Source organism: Nerophis ophidion, linkage group LG10, assembly GCF_033978795.1.
Source record: "Nerophis ophidion isolate RoL-2023_Sa linkage group LG10, RoL_Noph_v1.0, whole genome shotgun sequence".
In the NCBI taxonomy this organism is placed as follows: Eukaryota; Metazoa; Chordata; class Actinopteri; order Syngnathiformes; family Syngnathidae; genus Nerophis; species Nerophis ophidion.
Window position 1 is genome coordinate 19,402,160 of NC_084620.1, and position 27,943 is coordinate 19,430,102.

The following is a 27,943-nucleotide window of genomic DNA, read 5'->3' on the forward strand; positions in this document are numbered from 1 at the left end:
CTCTTTCCACCTGGGCTGCTGGACTAGTGGAAAATAGTCTACATTGTATATCTGTAGTCTGGCAGATACCACCAAAGCTGTCCTGCGACATGTGCTGTCTATGAAGCAAAGTCATTTGACAACAGCTACCACCTTCTTGCCCTGAAAAACAACGGCAGCCTAGTAATTCTATCACAAGGCACAAGGAAGGTTTGATTCCATAATCATGTTTGTTTTTAAATCTATGTACAGTATATATTAGCAGTTATTTTTTTATTTTCTCTGTTTTGTCAAATGTATTTTAGCATTGTGTTGAGTGCTAAATAAATATATTTTTTTATTATTAGACGATGATGATGATGATGATGTCCAGAGTGTACCCCGCCGCTCCAGCACCCCCCGCGACCCCGAAAGGACAGGCGGCAGAAAATTGAAAAATGTGTGTGTGTTTATATATACGTATACATATATCTATATATATATATATATATTGTGTGTGTGTGTGTGTGTGTGTGTGTGTGTGTGTGTGTGTGTGTGTGTGTGTGTGTGTGTGTGTGTGTGTGTGTGTGAGTGTGTGTGTGGACATATATAATTTATTATATATATATTTATTTATATAAATACATTTTATATATATGTATATATTTATAGGGACCTTTGTCATACCAGCACACACAATATGACACAAAATCAGTACCCAATGTACCAGATTTATCCCAATGAGTACCATAACAATTTAATTTATGAAGAAAGGTGTAGAGTAAGTAATAAAATGCACAGGTTGTATGCTATAAAGGTTTTTATCAGAAATAGAAGAGTGTGTAAAAGTTAGAGATTACCTCAGTAGAAGCATTTAAGTCCCATCTTAAAACTCATTTGTATACTGTAGCCTTTAAATAGACCCCCCTTTAAGACCAGTTGATCTGTCGTCTCTTTTCTGCTCTGCCCCCCTCTCCTTCGTGGAGAGGGGATAGGGGAACAGATTAGGTGACCACAGATGAGGTGCTCCCTGTTCAAAGTCTGGACCAGTGGTCAGGGATTTTGGGCCTGATGAAAATAATCTTTACAGGGCCCCCAACACATAATTTCATATAATTTCATCATCATTAGGGCCCTCTCTGGGCCCCCTCCATCATGGGTCCCTAGAATCCGTCTCCTTTACCCCCCCTTTTCGGCGCCCCTGTCCGTGGTGGAACAGTCATCTGCGGTCCCCTCCAAGGTTTCTCATTGTAGACCATTGGGTTGAGTTTTTCCTTGCCGTGATGTGGGATCCAAGCCGAGGATGTCGTTGTGGCTTGTGCAGCCTTTGAGACACTTGTGATTTAGGGCCATATAAATCAATTTTGATTGATTGATGTGTTTAAAGTGTTTGTAAAATACCTACAATCTAGTCTAAATATTGTATCATTGTTAATCCCACTGTAAATAATAATATACGACAATTCATTGCACTGTATGATAGCTACATGTACAAAGTTTGCATTAAAAAAAAAACGCGTGGAAATCAAATAAGTACTGAAAAGATTATGATGGATTAAATGTGCTGATACTTCATTTGTCCTGTCACTAGATGGAGATGTTGACCGGTTTAAGATGGCGGCCCTACGGCTCGTCAGCGCCAATAGGCAGTCGGGGTCGATGCGGCATATCTATACAAGATATCTATGGTTACACCCCTAAAGTTTAGCACTGTTTCTTTCCATTTCGTATTCATCTTTTAACATAAAAAATATACATTTTACACTGTGCAAAAAGGCATAGTTGTAAAAAGTAGTTTTTATTTTACATAGAATATACCCAAAGCACATCCACGGGTAATAGAAATTAGGGGACTCGTCCAATAATTGTCTTGCCTTTCAACATTATTGGAGTGTCCCAATTCCTGCACAGTACTGCACACTGGGAGGCGCTGTAGGCAAATAATCCAACCTTCAACATGGAGACGATTGTAAACCAAAAAGTCATTTTTAGTCTTCGGTCAAATTGTATTCTAATATCTCTCAAACATATGTGTAATTTGTGCATGAAACAAAATAATACTAAATTTCTGCAATTTTTGTCTTTTTTACTTCGAAGGGGCTGTTTGCAACTTGCTCACGGTTGATGTTACCTTATATTTGTATTAGTGGTTTAACAAGACATATATTTTTTAAATGACTTTATTTTTCACAATGACTAGTTATATTGAATAAAAAATTGCTCATCGGCCGAAATAATTTATCTCACATTAAGGCTTGCCACTCACCGCTGTCTCCCGTGCACGAAAAGGGAGGGTATGCACATGTAATGAATGACAGTCAAGGTGATTTTTGGTAAACATCACTGCCTAACTCCTTAAGAGATTGTGCTGGACATCAAATTGACAACGTGGGCTTCAAACCCAGTGTCCAGCACACTCGGCTTTTATTCGGTGGACCCAGGTTGCAAACAGGCTCTTTAACCCCCAAAATACTTTACATACATAAAAAAGTTACTGAAATATACAGGTAATGTACAAAATCTGTAAAAGTTTGACACAAGATGTTCACAGTACTGCATGGAGGGAAATTTTAGTGTCTAAGGAGGACAATAAGAGGAAATAACACAACCACAGGTCTTGGATCTGTCCCAAACTGTGCGCCAATTGACATGCAAGTCCAGCCCTTTGTAGATTTCCCTTTAAATAGTGTTTTTTGTGTAAACTGTATGTTGTGACCCCTTTCTTGCTACACAATCTGGGCCTTGTGCACCAAGGAGGCATGCGGGCTAAGCATGGTGGGGCTGGGAGTTGCTTTGAACCTTATGGTGCCGTTTATGAGCTGGTAGCCCGTCTCAGATACCTGCGAGCTGCTGGTCACGCTCTCTCTGTCGCCAGGGTGCTCTCGCCTGCCTGGACCCCCGAGGCCTTCATCTACCTTGTCCTCATCGGCCATCACGGGCGGATAGCTGCAGCTCAGGGAGGAGTGCTGCTGGGAACGGGTGGCGCTGGTGGGCCTCGAGCACCCTTCGGCCGAGCCATTTAGCTCCCCAACGACCTCCGTCGACGATTGGACGACAGGCAGCAATGGTGGGACAAGAGGAGGATGCAGGTGGTATTCCTGCTGCAAAGGTAAAAAAAAAAACATCTTATGCAATATCCACAATGATTCAGACATATTTAAAGGTTTGTTCACACTTGTCATGTTTGGCTCAGTTCAATGGAACTCTGGCGCTTTGCTGTGTTAGTACAATTCGTTGGATCAAGGTTAACACGATCATCCAAACTTTGGTGTCCACCGAACAAGCATAAACAGAGATGAGTATCATCCCACTCGCAGTTCAGTTCACTTGCGCTTGACCAAAGCCACACACCATTGCTAAATTGACAACAAAATGCATGAATAAATTACAAATATGGAAGAGAAATTGTGTTGTAAGGGCCCTCTCTCTGCTGTGCTGCCTCATTAAAAAGTATGGTTTAAGGCATTCTCTCTTAACCATAGAGCCATTGTTGCCCATTGTTGGTCCTCGAGCGCACCCTGGAGGGCCGCCAAAAATATCTGTTTCTCAGCTGTGGTCCGTATGGGCCGCAGGGGTACTCAGTTGTAATGCACTTTTCCACCACTTGGAGCAGTCATAAAAATCTTACACTAGTGGTTCTTAACCTTGTTGCAGGTACCAAACCCCACCAGTTTCATATGCGCATTCACTGAACCCTTCTTTCGTGATAAATAAAACATTTTTTTTTTTTTTTCCAAATTCAAGGTAAAGGTATATGTTTCTTTTACTGGGGAACAAAAGGAAGCGTGCGTGAACATCTCGTTGTTCAAAGAACAAAACCAACACAGTGCATGAACTTACAACAAATTACACACCTGAAAATAAGATGGAAAATTAGAGGGAACATTGTTTGGGGGTATCCTTAATAAGCCAATAGGGAGAAGTTTTTATTTACACGATTAGTCGGGTGTGTTTTGACCTCCGCAAACCCCTGAGGCCGACTCACCGAACCCCTAGGGTTTGATTGAACCCAGGTTAAGAACCGCTGTCTTAAACAAAGAGAAGTTTGAGGCTAAAGTCATAAGGGCAAAAATATGACTAAAGTGGTGAAGCTGCATTTTAATTTCACATACAGGTACATTTTATTGACAGCTTATTTCAGAAACAATATTATCATCATTATTCATTATTGATACATTTAGAATGGATTTACTTTAGCGCATGATAATAGTATGTCAACTTATTTTTTATCAGTTTTTTTTCCTCCTTTTTCAGTATATTTGATTACTATTTATCTGGTAAGTAGCCTGACCTAAATCTTGATAATAGTGTTTGTGATTAATACACGGTTTCATATCATTTGACAAGGATTATCCTGTTAAACTGTGAATAAGTTAGATATCATTTTTGATTACGATCAAAAGTAAGATTACTAATTCAGTGTTAATATTTGAGTGGGACCCAGGCCTCTATGTAGGGAAAAAGTTAGGCCTTAAGGTCAAACGATTTAGAACCCCAGGTTTAGAAGCTTTTTGTGACATCAGTGTGTGAAAAAATCTGCTCAATCAAATCCTTACTTAATGTATGTACACTAAGTCAAAGTACACTTATGCCAAAGAGGGGAAAAAACACAAGTCTCACTGAAATAATTGGAAAGTATATAAATTTCCTTAAAATTAATGAATACAAATGAATCAATGTTTATTTTTGTAGTCCTAAATCACAAGTGTCTCAAAGGGCTGCACAAGCCACAACGACATCCTCGGTTCAGAGCCCACAATCTAACATTGCTCTTGAATTGTAGTCGCAGAGGATATATAAAAAATAAAATCTGGCCTAGATACAAATGATGATAACCCAAAATTGTGCTGCACAACCTTTTGAAACAACTATTGCAATCAAGCACTTCCTTTAACTGTCAATGAAGCGTATTTTGGCCTGCTCTAAATGAGTAAACCTGTCCAGCGTTCTCAGGTTTGATAGAAGCCTTTGCCAAACTAGTTAATTCAATCCTTCCCACATACTGTATGTTCATTATGATTTAAATCAGGTTTCATAGAAGTTCACTTCAGAACATTCTGATGTTTAGCCTTTACCTTTTGTTGCCAGCAATGTAAAGAGTGGATTTGAATAAGGAACTAATCCGTTGGAATTTAAATAAACGTTTATTAATGTTACAATTATAATTTATTAAAAATACAATTTGACATACTGTATTTGTATTTTGCAAGTTGTCTGGCGTAGTGTTAAAGCTCACAGCTTTTCAATATTGTGTAATGTCAGCAATTGTCTTACAAGAAAATTCACTCTATAATTGGTGGTGGTAACCGTGGTAAACTACCATGGTAGCTACAGCTGCTCCTGGTGTAGACTTGAATGTTATATGGGTGCCACTCCTGCAGAACTAAGCGCCATCTGTGTACGAACCCTAAAAAAATAGTCGGAACACGCTACTGCCGTAGAAGATTACTCTCCAAGGTAATTGGCATCGGTAAAGTGTTATCAGTAGCCAGAGGAGTCTGTTCAGTGCTAGACTGCTTCATCCCAAGTGCAGGACCAATAGACTGAAAAACTCCTTTGTCCCACACGCCATTAGATTGTACAACTGCTCTCTAGGGGGGAGAGGGCTACAAAGATGACAGGTTATATTCTTATTTTACTGTTATATTTTTATTCTCATTGTTGCTTTTTAATTTTATTGTAATTGTAATATTTTTCAATTTTGTTTCAACTTATTCCACCATTATTTACTTTTTACTTTTTAAATTCAATCTCAATTCTGTATAGACTGCTGCTGGAATTTAAATTTTTCTGAGGGAACTCTCCTGAAGGAATCAATAAAGTACTATCTATCTATCCAGATGCTGTTCATTGTATTGCTTACTCCATCAAAACGACTGTAGTTGTAAGTATTAGTACATTCTGTTGTATTGATTTTAATACAATATTTCTTATCAAAACGTTTTTTTTCTTTATAAAAGGCACGTTACAGTAAAATTGTGCTGTTTTAAATTATTTAATTCATTTCAATGGGCATCGTTGATTTCAGATATACATGTTTTGAGTTAAGAGCTCTGTCACAGAACCAATTAAGCCCATTCGTTGATGTTCTACTATGTACCTACTATGTTTTTTTCTCTGTATGCTTCATTTAAACAGAGTTGAGCTGGCCTGCTGGATTTGTCTAATAGAACATGAGTAGTTCTTGCAAAATCCACTGTTTTATGTTACTTCAGTGACCATTGTGGGTTTCTCTTTCTTTTAGAGAAGGGTGCCAAATGTTGTCCACATCTGTATGTTCTTTACTGGTGTCATGACAAAACTAAGAGCATTTACACCAAAACGAAGCTCACCAAAGTGCGCACCAAGGGCCTGATCAACCAAAGGTTTGCAAGTACGAAAACATGGGCAAACTTTATAGCACACGCAAAGCTGATCTACTAAGCTTGTGCGCACAGGATTGCATCTGTTAAATTAGTAAACTAGTGAACACAATCCATCTAGTGTGTCTGTCTTCATGTATATGCAGATACAGATGATCAGAACACCCACAATACTGGTAAGAGGAGATGCAAAGATAATCATTTAGCATTTGCAATGTGAATCATCAAGACTGAAACTGTTCTGTAGCTGCTGTTTGGCGTTTATATTTAGCACATTATGAATGTACTTGCAAAGTAACACACAAATGGCTGCGAGAAAGGGGGCGATCACTGCAAAGCCAGACGAAGTGAGAATTCTCCATACATAGCCCAGAAAAGGTGGTACATTTTATATTTGTGTGCTGCATTATAAAACGCCACAGGATGGACCATATGATGCCATAAATGGTAAATGGGTTGTACTTGTACAGCGCTTTTCTACCCCTTTTTAAGGAGCCCAAAGCGCTTAAAAAGTACTTCCACATTCGCCAATTCACACACACATTCACACACTGACTAAATGTGGAAGGAAATGAGTGTTTCTATGGTGACAGCCGTTATAAATGCAAAATCACCATTTAAATAGGGCAGTCTGCATCACTTTTGCACTGGTCACCAATTGTACACACAGTCTTAGCATATCAACTGCAAAACGTCCACTAATTTTACAGTTGGCACACGCTATTTAGTATGTGTATTGTGGATCTTAGCAGATCAGGCCCAAAATATTTTTATTTTTTATTTTTGGTCTGAACCAGATTACTGAACTTTAGTCGAGAGTATCACTTGTACTGAAATGATTACCCCCTGAGTCAATCACCTGCATCCTGTCTGGGGATGAAACCTCAGAGGTGCCCTGAATGAGAGTCGAGAGTGTTAGCCAAAGAGGTAAAAACCTAAGCTGTGAGCGTATTGTCCAGCTCAACTCAAGGCGTCAAGAGAGTGAGCATCTGTTCTAAACGCATTGTTAGTGATCCCATACCAGAGATATGTTGCTGTCCCTCACATATGTTTCCACCCTCATTCGGCTCTCCTCATCCCGGTCCAGCGGCCTTTCTCTGCCCCTTTGTGAGTTGTTGTGCAGGACGGGTCGACCCAGGTAGTCGTAGGGTCCCCCTCCGACCCTTCCACACGAGAGAGTGGAGCGGCTGTCGCGACTCTGAGCCAGCTCCTACCAGCACGGGAAAAGACAGTGATGAACTGAGGTTCTCCTCAACCGTGAAACTATGGAGTTAAAGTTTGCTCCAATGGACTGACCCCGAGAGAGGACATGCTGGTCCTCACGGTTCCCTCCACCCTCAGCGGGATGCTCTCCTCCGTCTGCAACGACAGGAAACAGACATACTTAAGTCGCAAACTTGCTCCAGTCACACTTTCCCTTTTCCTCTGAGAGACAAAGTAGGTTGAAACGACAGCAATATCTCATATGTCATCCCAGAATGGTTATATAGCGCCACATTATCTCTTTATCGTTAAAGAGAGAAAAAACAATGAATGAAGCCTTGATCTGATGTATGAGACCCTGCTGGCTTGTGGATCAGCACCGCAAAGGCAGAACTGGGTTAAGAATTAAGATGAGAACAACAATAATTGAGAAAGGAACACGTACCGCTCCTCTTGCATCTGTGCTGACTGAGTTCATCCTCCTGAAAGATGCTTGGCGGGACATAGTGCTTATTTCCTCCCTGAACAATAATAAAACCAAGCAATAAGGATGTGTTGTGTTCTTCCATACACTCACTATTAGGTACACCTAGTAGCAAGTGGACCTAATGGTGTGACCAGTGCATCATGTCATACTTCTTCTCAGTCAGCTGCCTCTTCAACATCTTGTTCTTCTTTTTGTGGTGGCAGGTGACACAGATGACAATGACCAGCATCAGGATGAGCAGCGCCCCGGCGATGGCACCCACGATAATCATGATCTTGTTCTCCATCGCCGTCTGACTCGCGGGAGACTCTGCCGCAGCGGATGGAAAGCAGAGAGTTTAGCGGCGGTGTTTGCATGACGGGTCAAAGGGTGACCTGTTGATCCACCTGCTACGGAAATTTCCACCTCCGCCGTGACCACTCCCACTGCGTTCTTCGCCAGGCACTGGTAGGTGCCAGCGTCTGACTTGATGAGGGGGCGCCCGAATTCAAGGGTTCCATTGGGATGAGAGATCACTCCCTCGGGCAACTTGTCACCCAGTCTGCAAACACAACAAACCCACACTTTTATTTTTAAAACACAAAAGTGGAACAGAACTGATCTCTTTCTATGGTATTGATAGTTCCAGACATGAATAACAAGTTACATCAAGAAAGTAACTCAACATGTCAGAAGAGAAGCAAGAAAAAATAGAGCTTATAGAATCATACATCTTCTCAATGTCCATTACTGTTGTATTCTACAATAGTTGCAATATTTTCTTTGTGTATATCTTTATATATATATATATATATATATATATATATATATATATATATATATATAGGTTTTTTTCACTTCCTGTGTTTTAAGTGTCACCATTAGACCATATATGGTCTAATGCAGTGATGAAAGAAATAAAAGGAAGTGAAAAAGGTGACAAAAAAACTACTAATACTTTTATAAAAATGAGCAAAAACAATAAGAAAAATATAAATAAATGACAATGTATAACGTGTGAAATGTTGAAAATAAAGTAAATAAATTATTTTATTAGTAAAATAAAGATACAGTAGATATTAACCTTCAGGGAACATACAAATTAAATTATCCTCAGAGCCAAATAGGACATACAGTGAAAACATTTTGAAGGGCAGTAGGATTTATTATTATTTACATTTTTTAAATTTGTTTTGCTCAAATTTCTTAATAAACATTAGTCCTGAACAAAATATCAAGCCTTTGTTTTTGATTATTTTGAAGGCCTTTTGATCAGATAATGTCACAGGTTTAAATTAGAAAAATAAGTTGCTATGCAAATGTGTAAAATATTATTATTTATACTAACTGTGATATAATTTGATCCAAAGGCTTTCAAAAGTTTTAAAATAAAAAATATGTTTGGTATTTTTGTTTCGGCTCGAAGTTGGGGGGGGGCAAACAAAATATTAATCCAAAATATCTATGTTGTTCATGCTGACCCACATTACTGGAGGGAGGAGATGCAAATGTAATCATTAAGCGCTTGTAATGGGATTCATCAAGACTGGTACTGTTCTGCGGCTGCTGTTTTGCATCACATTAAGGGAAAAAAATGAAGCGGTTATATGTACTGTTTGTTTTCGGGGTATTGCCGAATAACTACCAGTGTATCATAAGCCTGTGAAAGCATTGGACATTGATATTTTAAAACTTAACATGTAAAAACCCTCTTATTATCTATAATGGAGTAACACACCAAAAATTATGGAAAAAATACAGCAGAAATTGACTAAAAACTCAGCCTTTAAAAAATCACATAAGGAAAATAAAAATAGATAGAACTGGTAATAAATATAAAATATAATATGTTTAAATAAGTAATGGTATTAAAGGGGAGCTGCACTTTTTTGGGGAATTTTGCCTATCATTCAAAATCATTATGAAAGAAAAGACGATAGATAGAATTTTTTTTTTGTAATGCTGTCTAACTTGTAAATACAAGTCCGCTTACAGTAGAGCCAATGGGAACTCCTCTATTTCGCCCATAAAACCCAATAAATAACCATTTAAAAACCGCCAACAATACTACATATACATGACTTGACTCGTGACTTCAATATTAACCAAGTATTACTGATATTGTTACTATAAGCGCTAACACAACCAAACTATTTATAGTGACACCGTGATCACTTCTGTGTGTGCCTATGTTTAAATCATCGAATGGTCTGCTGCTTTCTCGCTTCCTTGCTCCCTATAAGGTTATTCTAAATCATAAATCATGCATCTCACCTGGACTGAAGAAGTCTGAACATTGATTGATATTCCGACAAGTTGGTATCACTTTGACAGCCATTTAGGATCCAAAACTGGGGAAGACGACATGAAAAGTGTTTCCCCCGCTCTCCCACACTGTTTCTTTGTGAAGATTATGAGTCCTTCTTCACCTAAATAAGAATATATGAACATCCAAGCAGTCGGCATCCTAATGACAGCAGACTTTACACAATAAGTGATGAAGAAGAAAAAAAAACACAAAACGCGATGGATTTTTTAAAATAATGTTAATGCATATACCTCAAATGATCAAAATACAAAGATATTAAATATTTTTTATAAATGTGCCTGTTACTGCATTACATATATACTTACATTATGTATATAAAACCTTAATTGGAGGTGTTTGGATGTTTTCTAAGGGCTTTATAGGCAGAATACAGCGGCTTCTATAGGCTTCATTGTAAGTGAACTTTTGATTTAATATTTAGAATGCAAAAAAAAATAATATACGTCGTCATGTCTTTTATAATGAATAGGAAACATTTCAAAAAAGTACAGTTCCCCTTTAAGGATAAATGAATGAATAAATAGATACTCCAGTGACAGAAATGCGCCAAAAAATTAAATGTTCATTAAATGTATCGCAAAGTGCTTCGTTAAAAAACAACATTAGAAATAAACAAAAGCCATCCAACCCCACCCACACTCTGTCCCAGATCACCAATCAGGCCAACCAACACACCCAACACAAGCACAGCTGAAACAAAGCTGTGCACAAAAAACACTGCAATGTTCTGTATTTACTGCATGCCACAAAATACAACTTGAATATGTTTTGGCACAAAAAACATAGCAATGCACATTATAAGACGACCACAATATTCTACCTACTCACTTACTCAGTGGCCTAGTGGGTAGAGTGTCCGCCCTGAGATCGGTAGGTTGTGAGTTCAAACCCGGGCCGAGTCATACCAAAGACTATAAAAATGGGACCCATTACCTCCCTGCTTGGCACTCAGCATTAAGGGTTGGAATTGGGGGTTAAATCACCATAAATGATTCCTGGGCGCAGCACCGCTGCTGCCCACTGCTCCTCTCACCTCCCAGGGGGTGACTGAGGGTGATGGGTCAAATGCAGAGAATAATTTCGCCACACCTTGTGTGCGTGTGACAATCATTGGTACTTTAACTTTTTAACTTTAACAATGCATCACCTGTCATGGTCTATTTTGGTGGCAGCCCAATTCTCCCTAGTGGGGAAGATGTTTAAAAACAGTTTCCTTCTAAATGTCACCAATGACCTATTCACAAAAAAAGCAAGCACTTGCACTTCCTTCTACTGTTTCCTGTATCATTTCGGCAGTTTTCCATTCCCCCCCATCTCCTGCCGGCCTTCCCGACATTCACGGAAGCACATAAGCAGGGATTGCTTCACCCAACGTCTGTTATTGACAAAGCCAACTGGTTTTACTCGCCACGTGTGCGTGAGGTTGACGGTCTTGTTTGCATGCTTTGACTCAAGGCGTGTTGTTGCTGAGAACAGCGTTCCTAGTAGATCACCAGGAGCCAGCGAGCCTTTTTTCACCTCGCCTCACAATAAGGGGCACACATTGATTTTTGTGGAACCAAACACCATCGTCGGACACACCTTGATGACGTTTTAAAACCCCTAAATTGAGCAAGCCAAAGATGACTCCCTCTCCTTGTATGTCGTAGATACAAGCAAAACAAAGCCAAATCTGTCATTTTCCACTGAGTCAGTAGAATGTTTTGAGAGAGTCTCACCTCTGCTTTCCGAAGGTCAACTGAAGGGCATGATTTCCACGACTTTGGCGATGGCGAGCATTAAAATATACTCTAACCGGGCCAGCATTAGGTACATCTCTGTTGGATGCAATGACTTCAACACAAGAGTAGTGACCTAAATTATGATATAAAATGGCCATTAATTCTATTATTTTTAGATATTTTCCCATCAATAAGTAGTTTGCAGTAGTGGCGATATACAGCTATATGACTGTGAATGACATTTGCAGCACCACCTACAGTATGTGTGGTGGTCAAAACCCATTGGAAGACAACTAACACATCAATATGTGTAATCATGACACCAGGTGTCCACACCAGTTAATTATTTTTATTTAAATTAAACGCTATAATGTGGGGGAATCGAGCAAAAAAAGCACAATGTTAAAAAAACAAAGCTGAAACATTTTACAAATATATAGATATATGCAGCTGAGATAGTCTCCAGCTCCCCCTGCAACCCCAAAAGGGATAAGCAGTAAAAAATGGATGGATGGATGTCACTCTTGAAAGCCTTTTTTACAACATTCAAATATACAGAAATATTAAAATGGAGTGCATCCCTTAAAGTTGAACTACAATTTTTTTGAATTTTTGTCTATTGTCCACAATCCTTATGTTAGACAAGCACACACGTTTTCCTTTTTTTAATGTATTCTAACCCCTAAATAAACACTACCAAGAGTCAGCTAACAATGAAGGTATAAAAAAGATAGGCGCAAACCAGCGTCTTTTCGTGTCTTTCTCCCGTTCTTCGGGTCTAAGTTGACCAATTTGAAAAAACTTTCTACAATATAGCTGAGAGATGATGATTTATATTATGGAATTCACTTTTACCAACTCAGAGGCAATGAGTGTCAATAGTTGGAAAAGACGGGTATTTCTCTGTGATTACGGCTCCGCAAAAAGTAGTTAGTAGGCGTCAATGCTTATAATAACAATAGCCACGTGTACATGGACATGTTCATTTGTTCAATCTGATCATCATTCGGATTACAATGTTTGTCGTACATTACAAATTAGAATGTTTTTAAAAAAGAAAGAAAAACGTGGTCTTGTCTTGCATAGGGATAGTGAATGACAGGCAAGATTCCAAAAAAGTGCATTTTTCTTAAAAAAAATTCTGTATATGGCCCTTGGTAAAAAAAAAAGTTTGCATAAATCAATGGCTAATGAAAAGTTGCTGCATTTTCTTATCTAACATGTGTTTTACTTGATGCCAGCCATGTTTTTTAATCAATCTTGCTTAAATTTGACACGTGTAGTCTTGTTAGTCCCTTAAAAGTTTGTACCGAAATTGGCGTTGATTGGGCTTAACATTCTAAAGTTACAGTTGGAGAACTGTGTGAGAAAATTCCCGCCAATCCATATTATGGGGTTTGATAACAGCGCCACCATTTGGTGTATTTGTCAGAAAAATAATTGCACATTTAGCGTAGTGGAGGTGCACATTTTGACGGATGTTTACTCTTTTGTGTGTAACCCTTTAGGTGTAGAAGATTACACAAATAAGAAATAAGGACGCTGAATGTGATGACTCAGACAATTTTTTGCAATATTTTTAATACCTCATGTTGGGTTGGGTTCTCAGATTCGATCTTTTGTCTATTAAGTTGTACATAGGGAAAATGGTGTAATCACGTCAGAGTTTACTGGAAAGGTAACTGTGACCAGACATTGAGTAAGCAGACAGTGAGATTAGGAGGTGGAGTCAACAGTACCTGGCCCAGGTGAAGATTTGCGGTTTGGGATTTCCTCCACTCAAACACCTCAGGGTTGCCTGCTCCAAGTCCACATACCAGTCTCCATTATAACCCGACACCTCAGGATCAGGAGGATCTGAAACGGATAAATATGGGCTACTTTAGCACAACACGAGTGAATGCAATTCAAGGATTATGTTTCACTCATTCAAAAATTCACACTCACAATGAACCACCAGCTTGTTCTGGAGCCTCCGAAGGCCTCCTGCCTGAGTTGGATGCCACACCAGACAGTCCAACTTTTTCCCGTTCATGCTCCTCAGAGGGTGCAGGGAGTAATGGGTGGAGACAGCACCGTTCTCCGATGAACGGTTCACCGATTGGCCACTCAGCTCAGTGTCCCAGGACAACAGGGGCGGAGGGCGGGCTACTGCGCGGCAGGAGGCCGCCTGGCCAAAAGGCTGCCCCTCAACCAGAATGATGGGGTCCAGGGAGGAGATGGGGACAGCTGGAGGAAAGAGAGGAATATATATATATATATATATATATATATATATATATATATATATATATATATATATATATATATATATATATATATATATATATACACACACACACATATATACATACATCTATATATATATGTGTATCTATATATATGTATATATATATACATACATCTATATATATATGTATATATATATAGATGTATGTATATATGTGTGTGTGTGTGTATACATATATACATATAAATACATATATAATACAAACCCAGTTTCCATATGAGTTGTGAAATTGTGTTAGATGTAAATATAAACGGAATGCAATGATTTGCAAATAATTTTCAACCCATATTCAGTTGAATATGCTACAAAGACAACATATTTAATGTTCGAACTGATAAACATTTTTTTTTTTTGCAAATAATCATTAACTTTAGAATTTGATGCCAGCAACATGTGACAAAGAAGTTGGGAAAGGTGGTAATAAATACTGATAAAGTTGAGGAATTCCCATCAAACACTTTTTTGGAACATCCCACCGGTGTGCAGGCTAATTGGGAACAGGTGGGTGCCATGAATGGGTATAAAAGCAGCTTCCACGAAATGCTAAGTAATTCACAAACAAGGATGGGGCGAGGGTCACCAATTTGTAAGCAAATTGTCGAACAGTTTTAGAACAACATTTCTCAACGAGCTATTGCAAGGAATTTAGGGATTTTACCATCTACGGTCCGTAAAATCATCAAAAGGTTCAGAGAATCTGGAGAAATCACTGCACGTAAGCGATGGTATCACGGACCGTTGATCCCTCAGGCAGTACTGCATCAAAAACAGACATCGGTGTGTAAAGGATATCACCACATGGGCTCAGGAACACTTCATAAAACTACAGTTGGTTGCTACATCTGTAGGGGCAAGTTTAAACTCTGCTATGCAAAGCAAAACCCATTTATCAACAACACCAAGGAACACCGCTGACTTTGCTGGGCCCGAGCTCATCTAAGATGGACTGATGCAAAGTGGAAAGGTGTTCTGTGGTCTGACGAGTCCACATTTCAAATTATATTTGGAAACTGTGGACGTGGTGTCCTCCGGAACAAAGAGGAAAATAACCATCCAGATTCTTATAGGCGAAAGTTCAAACAACAGCATCTGTGATGGTATGGCGGTACATTATTACCCAAGGCATGGGTAACTTACACATCTGTGAAGGCACCATTAATGCTGAATGGTCCATACATGTTTTGGAGCAACATACTGTATGTTGTCATCCAAGCAACATTATCATGAACGCCTCTGTTGTGTTACAACAGAGTGGTTTCGTAAAAAAAAGAGTGCAGGTACCTTCCTGGCCCGCCTGCAGTCCAGACCTGTCTCAAATGTGTGGCGCATTATGAAGCGTAAAATACGACAGCGGAGACCCCAGACTGTTGAACGACTAAAGCTCTATATAAAAAAAGAATGGGAAAGAATTCCACTTTCAAAGCTTCAACAATTAGTTTCTTCAGTTCCCAAACGTTTATTGAGTGTTGTTAAAATAAAAGTTGATATAACACAGTGGTGAATATGCACTTTACCAACTACTTTGGCACGTGTTGCAGCCATGAAATTCCAAGGTTAATTATTAAAAAAAATAAAGTTTATGAGTTTGAACATCAAATATCTTGTCTTTGTAGTGCATTCAACTGAATATGGGTTGAAAAGGATTTGCAAATCATTGTATTCCGTTTATATTCACATCTAACACAATTTCCCAACTCATTGGGAAACGGGGTTTGTATATATATATATATATATATATATATATATATATATATATATATATATATATATATATATATATATATATATATATATATATATATATATATATAAACATATAAATATACTGTATTTATACATATTTACATATGCATACCCTACATATATGAGAGTAAAAAGTATTTGATCCCTTGCTGAATTTGTTGGTTTGCCCACTAATAAAGACATGATCATTCTATATTTTTAATGGTGGATGTATTTAAACATGGTGAGATAGAATATAAAAAACAAAATCCAGAAAATAACTTTAAGGAATATATTTTAATTTATTTGTATTTCATTGAGGGAAAAAAGTATTTTATCCCCTAGTGTGCATTAGGATTTCTGGCTTTCACAGAGCAGTTAGACACTCCCATTCAACTTGGGAATTGAAGACACCTGTTCTAACTAATCACCTATATAAAAGACACCTGATCAGAGACTCAGACAGATTCCAAGCTCTCCAACATGGGTAAGACAAAATAACTCTCTCAGGACCTCAGAGACAGGATTGTTGACCTGCACAAATCTGGAATGGGCTACAAAAACATTAGCAAAATGCTGGGAATCAAAGTAATAACCATTGGTGCAACTGTTAGAAAATTTAAAAAGTATACCATGACCATCAACGGACCTCGATCTGGTGCTCCACAGAAGATTTCACCTCGTGGGGTTGCAATGATCATGAGAACTGTGAGAAATCGTCCTGCAACCACTCAGCAGGAGTTAGTGAATGACCTTAAGGCAGCTGGGAACACAGTCACCAGGAAAACAGTTGGCAACACTTTGCGACGGAATGGGTTAAAATCCTGCAGTGCCCAAAAGGTACCCCTGCTTAAGAAGGCACATGTGGAGACCCGCCTAAAGTATGCCAATGATCACCTCAAAGATGCACAAAGTGATTGGGAGAAGGTTCTATGGTCAGACGAGACCAAAATTTAACTATTTGGCCTAAACTCTACACGTCGTGTGTGGAGAAAGAAAAATGCTGCCTGTGACCCAAAGAACACTGTGCCCACCATCAAGCATGGAAGTGGAAGCATTATGTTTTGGGGGCCTTTCTCTGCCAAGGACACAGGGCTACTACACCACATCAGTGGGAAGATGGATGGAGCCATGTACCGTGCAGTCTTGAGGAACAACCTCCTCCCCTCTGCCAGGAAGCTGAAAATGGGCTGTGGTTGGGTCTTCCAGCATGACAACCATCCAAAGCATACAGCAAAGGCAACAAAGGAGTGGCTCAAGAAGAACCATATTAAGGTCATGGAGTGGCCCAGCCAGTCTCCGGACCTCAATCCTATTGAAAATCTATGGAGGGAGCTGAAGGTCCGAGTTGCCAAGCGACAGCCCGCCAACCTGAATGATCTCGAGAGGATCTGCAAAGAAGAGTGGGCCAAAATTTCCCCTGATATGTGTGCTAACCTTGTGGTTAACTACCACAAAACGTGTGACCGCTGTGCTTGCAAGCAAAGGCTTTGCCAACAAGTATTAACTGCTTTTGTCTAGAGGGATCAAATACTTATTTCCCTCAATAAAATACAAATGAATTAAAATAAATTCTTGAAAGTTATTTTCTGGATTTTCATTTTGATATTCTGTCTCTCCATGTTAGAATACATCTACCATTAAAAGTATAGAATGATCATGTCTTTATTAGTGGGCAAACCAAAAAATTCAGCAAGGGATCAAATACTTTTTACTCTCACTGTATATTTATATGTATATATATATATATATATATATATATATATATATATATACACACATATATACATATGTATATATACATATGTATATATATATATATATATATATATATATATATATATATATATATATATATATATACATATATATACACATATATGTATATATATACATATACATACACGCATATAAATACATATATATGCACATACATATACATACACCTATATATAAATATAAATATTTATATACATATATACATATATATATACACACACAAATATATACACATATATATAGATATGTACAGTATATATACATATTTATATATATATTTATAGACATATACATATCTATATATATACATATGTATGTTAATGTACATACATATATATACACATATACATTATATGTACATATATACGCATTTATACACACATTGCTGTACACCTATGTACATATTCATATAAACCAATACATATATATATATATATATATATATATATATACACACACACACACGTATACATACACACATATATACATACATATATATATACACACATATATACATGTATACATGCATACATACATACAAAATAAGAAATAGACTCACTCCACACCGTGAGCGACATCGCTCTGTCAAAGTTTCCCGCTGGGAAGGTGCTGATACGGCAGATGTACGTCCCCTCGTCTGAGACCTCTGTGCTCATGACCACCAGAGACGAGTCCACAGTGGGGTCACTGCTTTTGAACCGCACGCGCCGAGACCACATCCCAAATGCTACGAGTTACGAGGTTAGGGAGAATCACAAAATACTCTCATTATTTGTTAACATAATTTTCCAGCCCAATTGTTTGTTTTTTTACTGGCCTGTGGCATATTGTTATAAAAAAATTAAACACAAAAAAATATAACAATACCAGGGATTGAAAAAAGATTACAAATAGCCCCTTATCTTTCAATTTTTGCACGTGGAGCTATCTATACCTGTCTGGCCGTTTGAGTGATGAGCGGTGATGATCTGCTCCTTGACGCTATCTGGGGTCTCTTTGTACCATGTGACTTGCACCACCACGTTTTCCCCAGGCTCGTAGCGGCAGGGCAGGACAGTCTCGTCCTCAGCCAGGGAGAGTATGGCATCGTTGAGGGGATGCTCGACAAATTCGCAGAGCACCACTGCGACTAAATGAGCCAAAAGAGTAGTGTTAGGCAGTTCTCACACAAGGCCAATTAAACTTTGCATGAGCCAAATTCACACATTAAGTTTGCCACAATTGGCTGGTCTAAATACTCTGCGGCCAAAATAAAAGTCATTGCGTAAGCACAAACGTCAGAGTGTACTACCGGCAAAAAAGATCAAGAGATCAGGGTTCGAATCTGAGTTATAGATAACATACTCTCCATTTTCACATACTTTTTTTCATTTTTTATTAACAAACTCAAAAACATGTATCAGCCCTCAAATCATGTACTGCAAAGAGAAAAGAAAAATAGTAAAGGTACATGTTGTATTATGCATATAACAAATAACATGAAATACAACCCATATCAGGGGTCGGCAACCCGCGGCTCTTTGGTCACTCTGATGTGGCTCAGCTGCATAATCGACAACCCCCCGTTTATTTCGAGAGGTTTCCGGAGTTTGGTGCCTCTCCCGGGAATCACTCAGGGACAACATTCTCCGGTATTCACCCGGTTTACAATACTGAGTGCGTGCCGTGATGGATATACTATTAACTTCCTTTTTAACATGTTGTCCCGCCCGCTTTTACACAATGCTATCTGCTTGTCGGCCGGTCGCATGCTACACGCAGCTCTTGTCAACTCACGCACCTACCTGCAAGGCATAGTTGTTCAACAGCCATACAGGTTACACTGAGGGTTGTAATATACACAACTTTAACACTCTTACTAATATGCGCCACACTGTGGACCCACACCAAACAATAATGACAAACACATTTCAGGAGAACATCCGCACTGTAAGACAACATAACCACAACAGTACAAATACCCACAATCCCATTCATCCCTGACTCTTCCTGGCTACGTTATACACACCAGCTAGCACCAAACCCCGCCCGCCTCAAACGATGCACGGGGGGAGGGGGGTTTGGTGCTAGCGGGTGTGTATAACGTAGCCAGGAAGAGTCAGGGATGCATGGGATTGTGATATACTGCAGTAAGCTCTTCTTGGAGCTTATTGTTATTTAATGTTTTCAGTGAAAAAATTAAATCCATGTTGTCGGGATTCTCCCTTACAGTTGGGTTATGTTTTGGTTTTTCTCTGCGTTAGTTTCATTTCCTGTCAGCGCTCTTAATTTGGTTCCTTTTCCTGCATGTCTCCCTGAGGGACTTCTTGTTTCCCTCACCTATACCTGATTGGCAGTCTAACACACCTGGTGGCAATTGCCAATCAGGCTACTCTTTATACCTGCCTCTCCCTCCAGTCAGTGCTGGAGTATTGTTTGCTGTAGACTGCTTGCTGTCTCCAGTTCTCCCTGGTTCCTTTTCTCTTGTATGCTGTGAGCTATTCCCTGGTTCCTGATTCCTGTTTGCTGTTTCCTGTCTCCTGGTTCGTGTTTTACCTGCATTTTTTTGGACATTAAAACCATGTTTTCCTGCACCAAGCCTGCCATCTCTGCATCTTGGGGTTTGTCACCACAACTTCCTGACACATGTATTAGGCTTTTAATGTACTCTTTGATGTAAATTGTACAACTTGTTTCAGACCTCACTGTGGGCAAAAGAAAGCCACACACTGTCATCTATTGCCTTTGTGGCTTTTAGGGAGCTTGGACCACTTTTTAAAAAAAATAAATAATTACAGGCATAGTGCTACGTGGTAATTCTAGCACAATACTACACTCAAAATGAGGGCAAAATAACAAAAGCATATATTTATTGAATAACTCTGGAGCATTAGTAACAAAGAGATGACTGCCATATAAGGCGAATTTGATTCTTACTTAGGAAGGAAGTAGTGCGAGCAGTTTGTATTTACGCTCTGATTGGCGGCCAAAAGCTGGAGCTGGACATTTCATAGGCGTTCGGAAAGACAGATCCAGTTATGTGATTGGCCACAGGAAGATGAACTCAGCGTGGTAGGTTTAGGAAAGATGGATTCGGCCCACTGCACGTGGGGGTAGGGCAAAAACAGTGTGTATTCGCGCGGCTAAATGATATCGTTTGACATAGGGTCGGCGTTTGGAAAGATGGACCCGGTTGTGTGATTGGCCACAGAAAGATGGACTCACTTTGTGTGTCGTGAATCTACAATGAGTCCGAAAGGACGAGCTTCACAGAGCACGGGCTGAAGGAGCATGTATCGGAACCCTCGGTCTCTCTGGACAGATTCTCACTCATTTGCGCGGACTGGGCATTGGCTGAGAGCTATTGGGAAGCATAGGACGGAGTCGGCTATTATTTGGTTGCTTTGTTGGGTCTGTTCCGGTCTCTGGCTGCGCCAACAGACGATGGCGTGGAACACCGTCCAGGCCACCGCTGTGTAAATATGTGGGTGGTAAAAAGGTGTTTTAGTTATGTTTGTTTTTTTGGGCTAATTTACTGCTTTTTCTGTGTTTTTCTTTTGTAGCTGTATGTGGAAAAGGATCTGCTGAAGTGGTATCTAGTTTCATCAACTCAGTCTTTTATGTCCTTAATGTTCTCTGATGTTTCCCTCTTGTTTTCATGTGTTTTAACCTTGTTTTTTGTGGCCAATCTGTATTTTCATTGCAACCACATCATTTCTTAATTGTGGGATTAATAAAGTATATCATATCCTTAAGATTAGACTAGAGAATGATTTAAAATAGAGGAATGATTCAAAATATTCCAAAAATCCAAACCTACTGTGGGCTCGCTCCCCCTAAAACTACATTTGTATGTGTATCCTACTAAAGACCTGTAATTTCACCAATGACAGTCGCCACTTTGCCAGGAATAAATCATCAGAACAATTCAAAATAGAACCGGAAACAATCCATTAAGTCAGAGAGTGCTACGACAAGCAAACAGGATGCAGCATGAACAGCCCAGCGTGAGTTTTTACTTCCTGTAACCATCCTTAGTGGTCGAGACCACATGACGTGGATTCCGGACAAGAGTTGCTCAATGATAGGTGACAGATAAGTATGAGGGGCCGTTAGGGACATTATTCAGAATTACCTCTTACATACACTACTGAAATGCTCTCATACACACTACTGAAAAACTCCTATACACATTACTGAAATGCTCTCACATAAACAACTGAAATCTTTTTCTCTCACACACACTACTGACACACTCTCAAACACACTAGTGAAACACTCTTATACACACTACTGAAATGCTCTCACAAACAACTGAAATATTTTTTCCTCACACACACACACACACACACACACACACACACACTACTGAAACACTCTCATACACACGAGTGAAAGGTTCTCACAAATACAAGTTAATTTCTTTTACACATACTGGTGAAAAATAATTCCAGGTTTATGTATTGTTAATGAGAGTGTTTCAGGAGTGTGTGTGTGTGTGTGTGTGTGTGCGTGCGTGCGTGCGTGCGTGCGTGCGTGTGTGTGTGTGTGTGAGAAAAAGATATTTCACTTATGTGAGAGCATTTCAGTAGTGTGTATAAGAGTGTTTCAGTAGTGCGTATGAGAGTGTTTCAGTAGTATGTGGGAGAGAAAAACATTTCAGTTGTTTATGTGAGAGCATTTCAGTAGTGTATATAAGAGTATTTCAGTAGTGTGTATAAGAGTGCTTCAGTAGTGTGTACAAGAGTGTTTCAGTAGTGTGTGTGAGAGTGTTTCAGTAGTGTACGTGCGAGAAACACATTTTAGTTGTTTATGTGAGAGCATTTCAGTAGTGTATGTAAGAGGTAATTCTAAATAATGTCCCTAACGGCCCTTCATAGATAAGCGTCAGACACGGAAAATATCAGTACAAGTGAAGATATGTCGTTTGACTCGTTACTCGAGACGAGCTGTCATAGCTCGCCATGTCTGGACAGGAGATGTGGCAGCCTGCAGGAGTTCAAGTCAGACATAACATATATGAAACAGAGGCCACATTGTGACTGTAGAACATGCAGATCTATGTGAGAGATCTACTAATGCAACAAATTCCAGTCTTCGTTATATTTCTACAAATGCACTCATGTTACGATAAAGTGCACAAACAGCAATCCTGTAAATTCCCAGTCATCCTCATCCAGCAGTATTCATCCTCTGGCCCCGAGGGTGAAAGCGCCTCACACGCAAAGGTCCTGAATCACAACATCGAACGGTGGGAACGGACGAGAATGTGATTCATGCATGCGTCTGCTGTTCAGACCCGACGAGTGTCTGGCAGCCTGGATGGGTGGACACCCTGGTGTGTGAGTGAAATCTTACAAACAACCCTGCTTTGATGTAAACTAGTATACTGTATGTGACAGAGGCCAGCCATTACGGCTGTGCCACTGTGCGTTCGTAGACCTCACTCCCCGACATCTTCAGAACTTGCACGGACGTGGGCACAACTCAGGATTTTGAGCTCGATGCCGAGCGTGCTCGACTCTCATTAGGAGGACCCAGGTTCGAGCCCCGGGCGAAACAAAAGCAGGGGCCGGACGAAGCGAGTTACATAGAGCAGTGTTTTTCAACCTTATTTGAGCCAAGGCACATTTTTTGTGTTGAAAAAATCCGGAGGCACACCACGAGCAGAACTCATTAGAAAAACGAAACTTAGTTGACAGTAGAAAGTCCTTGTCCCAATTGTTGGATATGACTTTAAATCATAACCAAGCATGCATCACTATGCTCTTGTCTCAAAGTAGGTGTACTGTCACAACCTGTCACAAAACGCCGTGACTTATTTTGAGTTTGTTGCTGTTTTTCTGTGTGTAGTGTTTTAGTTCTTGTCTTGCGCTCCCATTTGGGTGGCTTTTTCTCTTTTTTGGGTATTTTCCTCTAAAAGTTTCATGTGTGAGCAATATTTCCCACATCTACTTTGTTTTAGCAATCAAGAATATTTCAGTTGTTTTTATCCTTTTTTTTGGCCACATTGTCGATTGTCATGTCATGTTCGAATATACTTTGTGGACGCCGTCTTTGTGCCACAGTAAGTTTTTGCTGTCGTCCAGCATTCTGTTTTTGTTTACTTTGTAGCCACTTCAGATTTTATTTTCGTTCTGCATAGCCTTCCCTAAGCTTCAATGCCTTTACTTAGGAGCCCTTACCTTTTGTTTATTTTTGGTTTAAGCATTAGACACCTTTTTACCTGCACGTTGCGTCCCGCTGTTTCCGACATCCACAAGCAATTAGCTACCGGCTACCACCTACCGATTTGGAAGAGTATTACACGGTTACTCTGCGAACACAGCACCGACACTCAACAACAACACATCATTTTCAGACTATAATTACTGGTTTGCAAAACATATTTTGAATTTGAAATTACATTATCTTCCTCGGCACAGTGATTGAAAAACACTGACATAGAAGATGTGAAATATAGTCGGTCCACGCTACATTACGCTTTGAATGTTGCGGCTTCACTACATCGCAGGTTTTTTTTTTTCTTTTAAATAAGTATTTTGTACTTTTGAACCACCTTTCCTGCAAAAATTAAGTGTAAAATTAAGTTATGTAATATCAGAACCAGAATGTTTAATACACAAAGAATTTGACTTGGTAGGCTATGTACTACAGTTTGTCTTGTTTTCTATTAGTATTATGTTGTGGCGATCGCCAACTATCCTCCAAGCACAACTTCAATTTCCGAGTTAAGAGACGTGAAGTGAAGTGAAATATATTTATAAAGGGCTTTTGTCTAATGACTCAAAGCACTTTACATAGTGAGAATACAACACGGCGATAATTTTGGCACGACACCACGAACATCTCAACTTGATCCCCTTTTGGCAGAACGACTTTTAAACTACAAGGCCAAAGTGGCCCAAATCGTATTTTTTTTCAATCTCATCCCCCCCCACTGACTGTTACTGCAAGTAAAATGGGATCTTTATCAGACTGCAGTGTAAACCAGTACAGACCCCAATGTGGCCTCGATGTTACTTGCCTGACCAGATTTATAAAGTGAAAACGAAGGAAGTTGACCGGATACTGTAAATTAATTGTTCAACTTACTTACGTTAAAGGCCTACTGAAACCCATTATTACCCACCACACAGTCTGATAGTTTATATATCAATGATGAAATATTAACATTGCAACACATGCCAATACGGCCGGTTTAGTTTACTAAATTACAATTTTAAATGTCCCGCGGAGTTTCTTGTTGAAAACGTCACGGAATGATGACGCGTGCGCGTGACGTCACAGATTGGAGGGGACATATTAGCGCAGCACCATTTGCGGCTAAAGCCGTCTCTTTTCATCGCGCAATTACACAGTATTCTGGACATCTGTGTTGCTGAATCTTTTGCAATTTGTTCAATTAATATTGGAGAAGTCAAAGTAGAAAGATGGAGTTGGGAAGCTTTAGCCTTTAGCCACACAAACACACGGTGTTTCCTTGTTTAAAATTCCCGGAGGTGAAGCTTTACTATGGATCAGAGCGGTCAAGCGAACATGCTTCCTGACCACTTGTCAACCGGCAGGTTCCGGTGAGAAAATTGTGGTAAAAAGTCGCCTCTTACCGGAGATCAGCTGCCGTCGACTTCCCTCAGAGACTGGTGTCAAGACACCCGTGGACACAGCCCTCCGACTATCAGGTACTATTTAATCTCACTAAAACACTAGCAACACAATAGAAAGATAAGGGATTTCCCAGAATTATCCTAGTAAATGTGTCTAAAAACATCTGAATCCGTCCCAATGCAATCGCCTTTTTTTTTTTTTTACTTTATTTCTTTTTTCTTTTTTTTTTTTTCTAGTCCTTCGTTATAAATATCATCATCCACAAATCTTTCATCCTCGCTCAAATTAATGGGGAGATTATTGTTTTCTCGGTCCGAATAGCTCTTGCTGCTGGAGGCTCCCATTAAAAACAATGTGAATATGTGACGTCATCGTCTGCGACTTCCGGTAAGGGCAAAGCTTTTTTATTAGCGTTTATTGCATATGTAAGTTTAATCAGTAATAAACATGTATTCACTTTTTCTTTCCTTCATGGATCTAAACTTTACCGCTGCTGTTATTTTTTTTCAGTATTTTTATTATAGTATTTTCAGAAAGTGTTTTATTTTTGGCCAAAGTAAGTCAAAGAAAACAATCTGAAGTTGTCTACTTTCTTGTTTTAATGCCATGATTTTAATAGTCCGCCCAGCGTGTGCACATTTTTTTTCATCCATACGGCCCCTGAGCTAAAATGAGTTTGACACCCCTGTACTACAGCGTCAATCGCTATTCCTTTGGAATTAAAATATATACTCATACATTACATATAGCTTATTCTTTGCACACTATTGACTCGTGATGCAACGGAAATTTGGCCGTCCAAAAAACATTTTGCTCACCGAAACTGGATGTTGTGATTATGTATCCACTTCCACTGGCTGGCTGCATAATTCCCTGTGTGCACAAATGTCATAGCTTGCCCAAAGCTGACGAAAAAGTCATATATAGGTCACATTGCTGTATAGACTGAAGTCACCTTTAAAAAGACCAGATTCCAGTTAGATACGGACTACCTTCCTTTGTGGCCTGAATCTGATGCAAAAAGATCAAATCTGAAGCACTTTAGAAAGTTTAGACGGTCAAAAAAAAATCTGCTCTATGTCACTGAAGGGCAAAAAAAAACAAGATTTGGTGTGCAGTGTAAACGGGACCTTTGATGGATTTCATCTTCAACTCCTGCCTCATCAATACCACATCTCCACTTCGGTCAGTCTTTCACTTCAGCGAATGGCAACAGCCAAAAGTAGCGCTGGACACTTCAGGCTAACCGAGACTGCTCTAAACTAATAAACTAATAGCAGTTGTCCGAGTAAAGTGGAGATTAACTCTTTTGTTGCACTTCACGAAGGCCAAGCAACCGGTTTTTCCTGAAATGTCAGACAGTGTTCACAACCATGTTGTTGTTTCTTCTTTCGCAACCCTGTTCTACTTTGTAAGTCTGTTTTCCTGCGTTTGGCTTCGGAATTTGCCAGCAAAAGTCTTTGGATACTTTTATGAATACACTGTGTCACATGTTAAAATGCCTATTCCTGTTTTATATGCACATCCGGGTGCTGTAACGTGGATTATATAAGAATGTTTAGTCAGGCTTTAGTCTTTTATCAGAGTTACACAATTAGGGGGAAAAAAACAGCCTTGAAAAAGAGGATGACACAAGTGCGTAAGCCCAACGAGATGAAAACAAAGCATGCACAGATTGTAAAGTATAAAATAAAATTAAAAAACATGCAAGATGTCTTCTTACCAAAGATCCACAGGACCAGGAGACAGAATGTAGGTCTTCTCAGCCAGGATGCCATCCTCCCGTACTCTTGTCACTTGGTACACAACTTGAGGGCTACACACCATCCGCCTAGCTTCATAAAACACTCATAATTCCCTTTTTTTCATCCAAAAGTCAGAAATGTAAGTCTTTTTTTCTGTGGCGGTTGGTGACACACATGGCGAGAAGCGCTGGGCTCACCCTGTCAGGGATACACCTGTTTGCATTGGTTCTCCCTCCCTCTTCTTCCCTCCTTGCATATGTCGGAGCCAGAAGTCACCTTTCCGGTTTGGCTGAGGCAGCTTGGCAGTTAAGTTCTCGTCTTTACTTGCTCTGCTCACGCCATAGGCAGGAGGGAATTGTACTATGCGTCCACTTTGAAAGACTGAAAACTGCTTAATAATAATAATACATTTTATTTATAAGGCGCCTTTCTGGGCACTCAAGGTCACCGTACAAAATCAAAACAATAAAATCAAGTTGGATAAAAACAACAATAATAACAACAAAGATAGATAAGATAGGATGATTACAAAGAATTTAGGAGTCCGGTAAAGGTGTGTTTTGAGTCTTGACTTGAAGAGGGATAATGAGTCCAAGTTGCGAAGGTCTGGTGGTAATAAATGGGTTGTACTTGTATAGCGCTTTTCTACCTTCAAGGTACTCAAAGCGCTTTGACACTACTTCTACATTTACCCATTCACACACACATTGTGAGTTCCAAAGATGTAAGGCAGAGCGGCTGAAAGCTCGGGCACCCATGGTGGACAGTTTAAATAAGGGGG

The 27,943-nt window shown here is 39.5% G+C and overlaps 1 protein-coding gene across 4 annotated transcripts; it reads right to left on the minus strand.

Annotated features, from left to right (window-relative positions):
- Nucleotides 1-1,735: 1,735 nt before the first annotated feature.
- Nucleotides 1,736-27,412, minus strand: nectin4a (nectin cell adhesion molecule 4a). 4 transcript variants are annotated; one of them, XM_061912756.1, is made up of 12 exons: nucleotides 26,373-26,691; nucleotides 26,236-26,290; nucleotides 18,765-18,959; nucleotides 18,390-18,557; nucleotides 13,987-14,268; nucleotides 13,779-13,896; nucleotides 8,397-8,551; nucleotides 8,160-8,319; nucleotides 7,969-8,044; nucleotides 7,617-7,679; nucleotides 7,342-7,530; nucleotides 1,736-3,059 (listed from the first exon to the last, which is right to left on the minus strand). In XM_061912756.1, the coding sequence occupies exons 2-12, from the start codon at nucleotides 26,282-26,284 to the stop codon at nucleotides 2,685-2,687; spliced, it is 1,830 nt and encodes a 609-aa protein (XP_061768740.1). In that variant the 5' UTR covers nucleotides 26,285-26,290; nucleotides 26,373-26,691; the 3' UTR covers nucleotides 1,736-2,684. The 4 variants fall into 4 exon arrangements, with proteins under 4 accessions (XP_061768740.1, XP_061768738.1, XP_061768737.1 ...); XM_061912754.1 differs by lacking the exons at nucleotides 26,236-26,290; nucleotides 26,373-26,691 and adding an exon at nucleotides 27,141-27,412 and having other exon boundaries at nucleotides 1,736-3,056; XM_061912753.1 differs by lacking the exons at nucleotides 26,236-26,290; nucleotides 26,373-26,691 and adding an exon at nucleotides 27,141-27,411.
- Between the last annotated feature and the right edge of the window lie 531 nt (nucleotides 27,413-27,943).

Bases quoted from the DNA above. Each gene is read 5' to 3' on its own strand.
- nectin4a (XM_061912753.1), bottom strand. From the start codon at position 27,195: ATGGCATCCTGGCTGAGAAGACCTACATTCTGTCTCCTGGTCCTGTGG. The intron at 8,552-13,778 runs GTACTGTTGACT...TTGTGTTTGCAG, and splicing joins CAAATCTTCACCTGGGCCAG to ACTGGGTGACAAGTTGCCCG. The intron at 3,060-7,341 runs GTATGGGATCAC...TTACCTTTGCAG, and splicing joins GGGACAGCAACATATCTCTG to CAGGAATACCACCTGCATCC.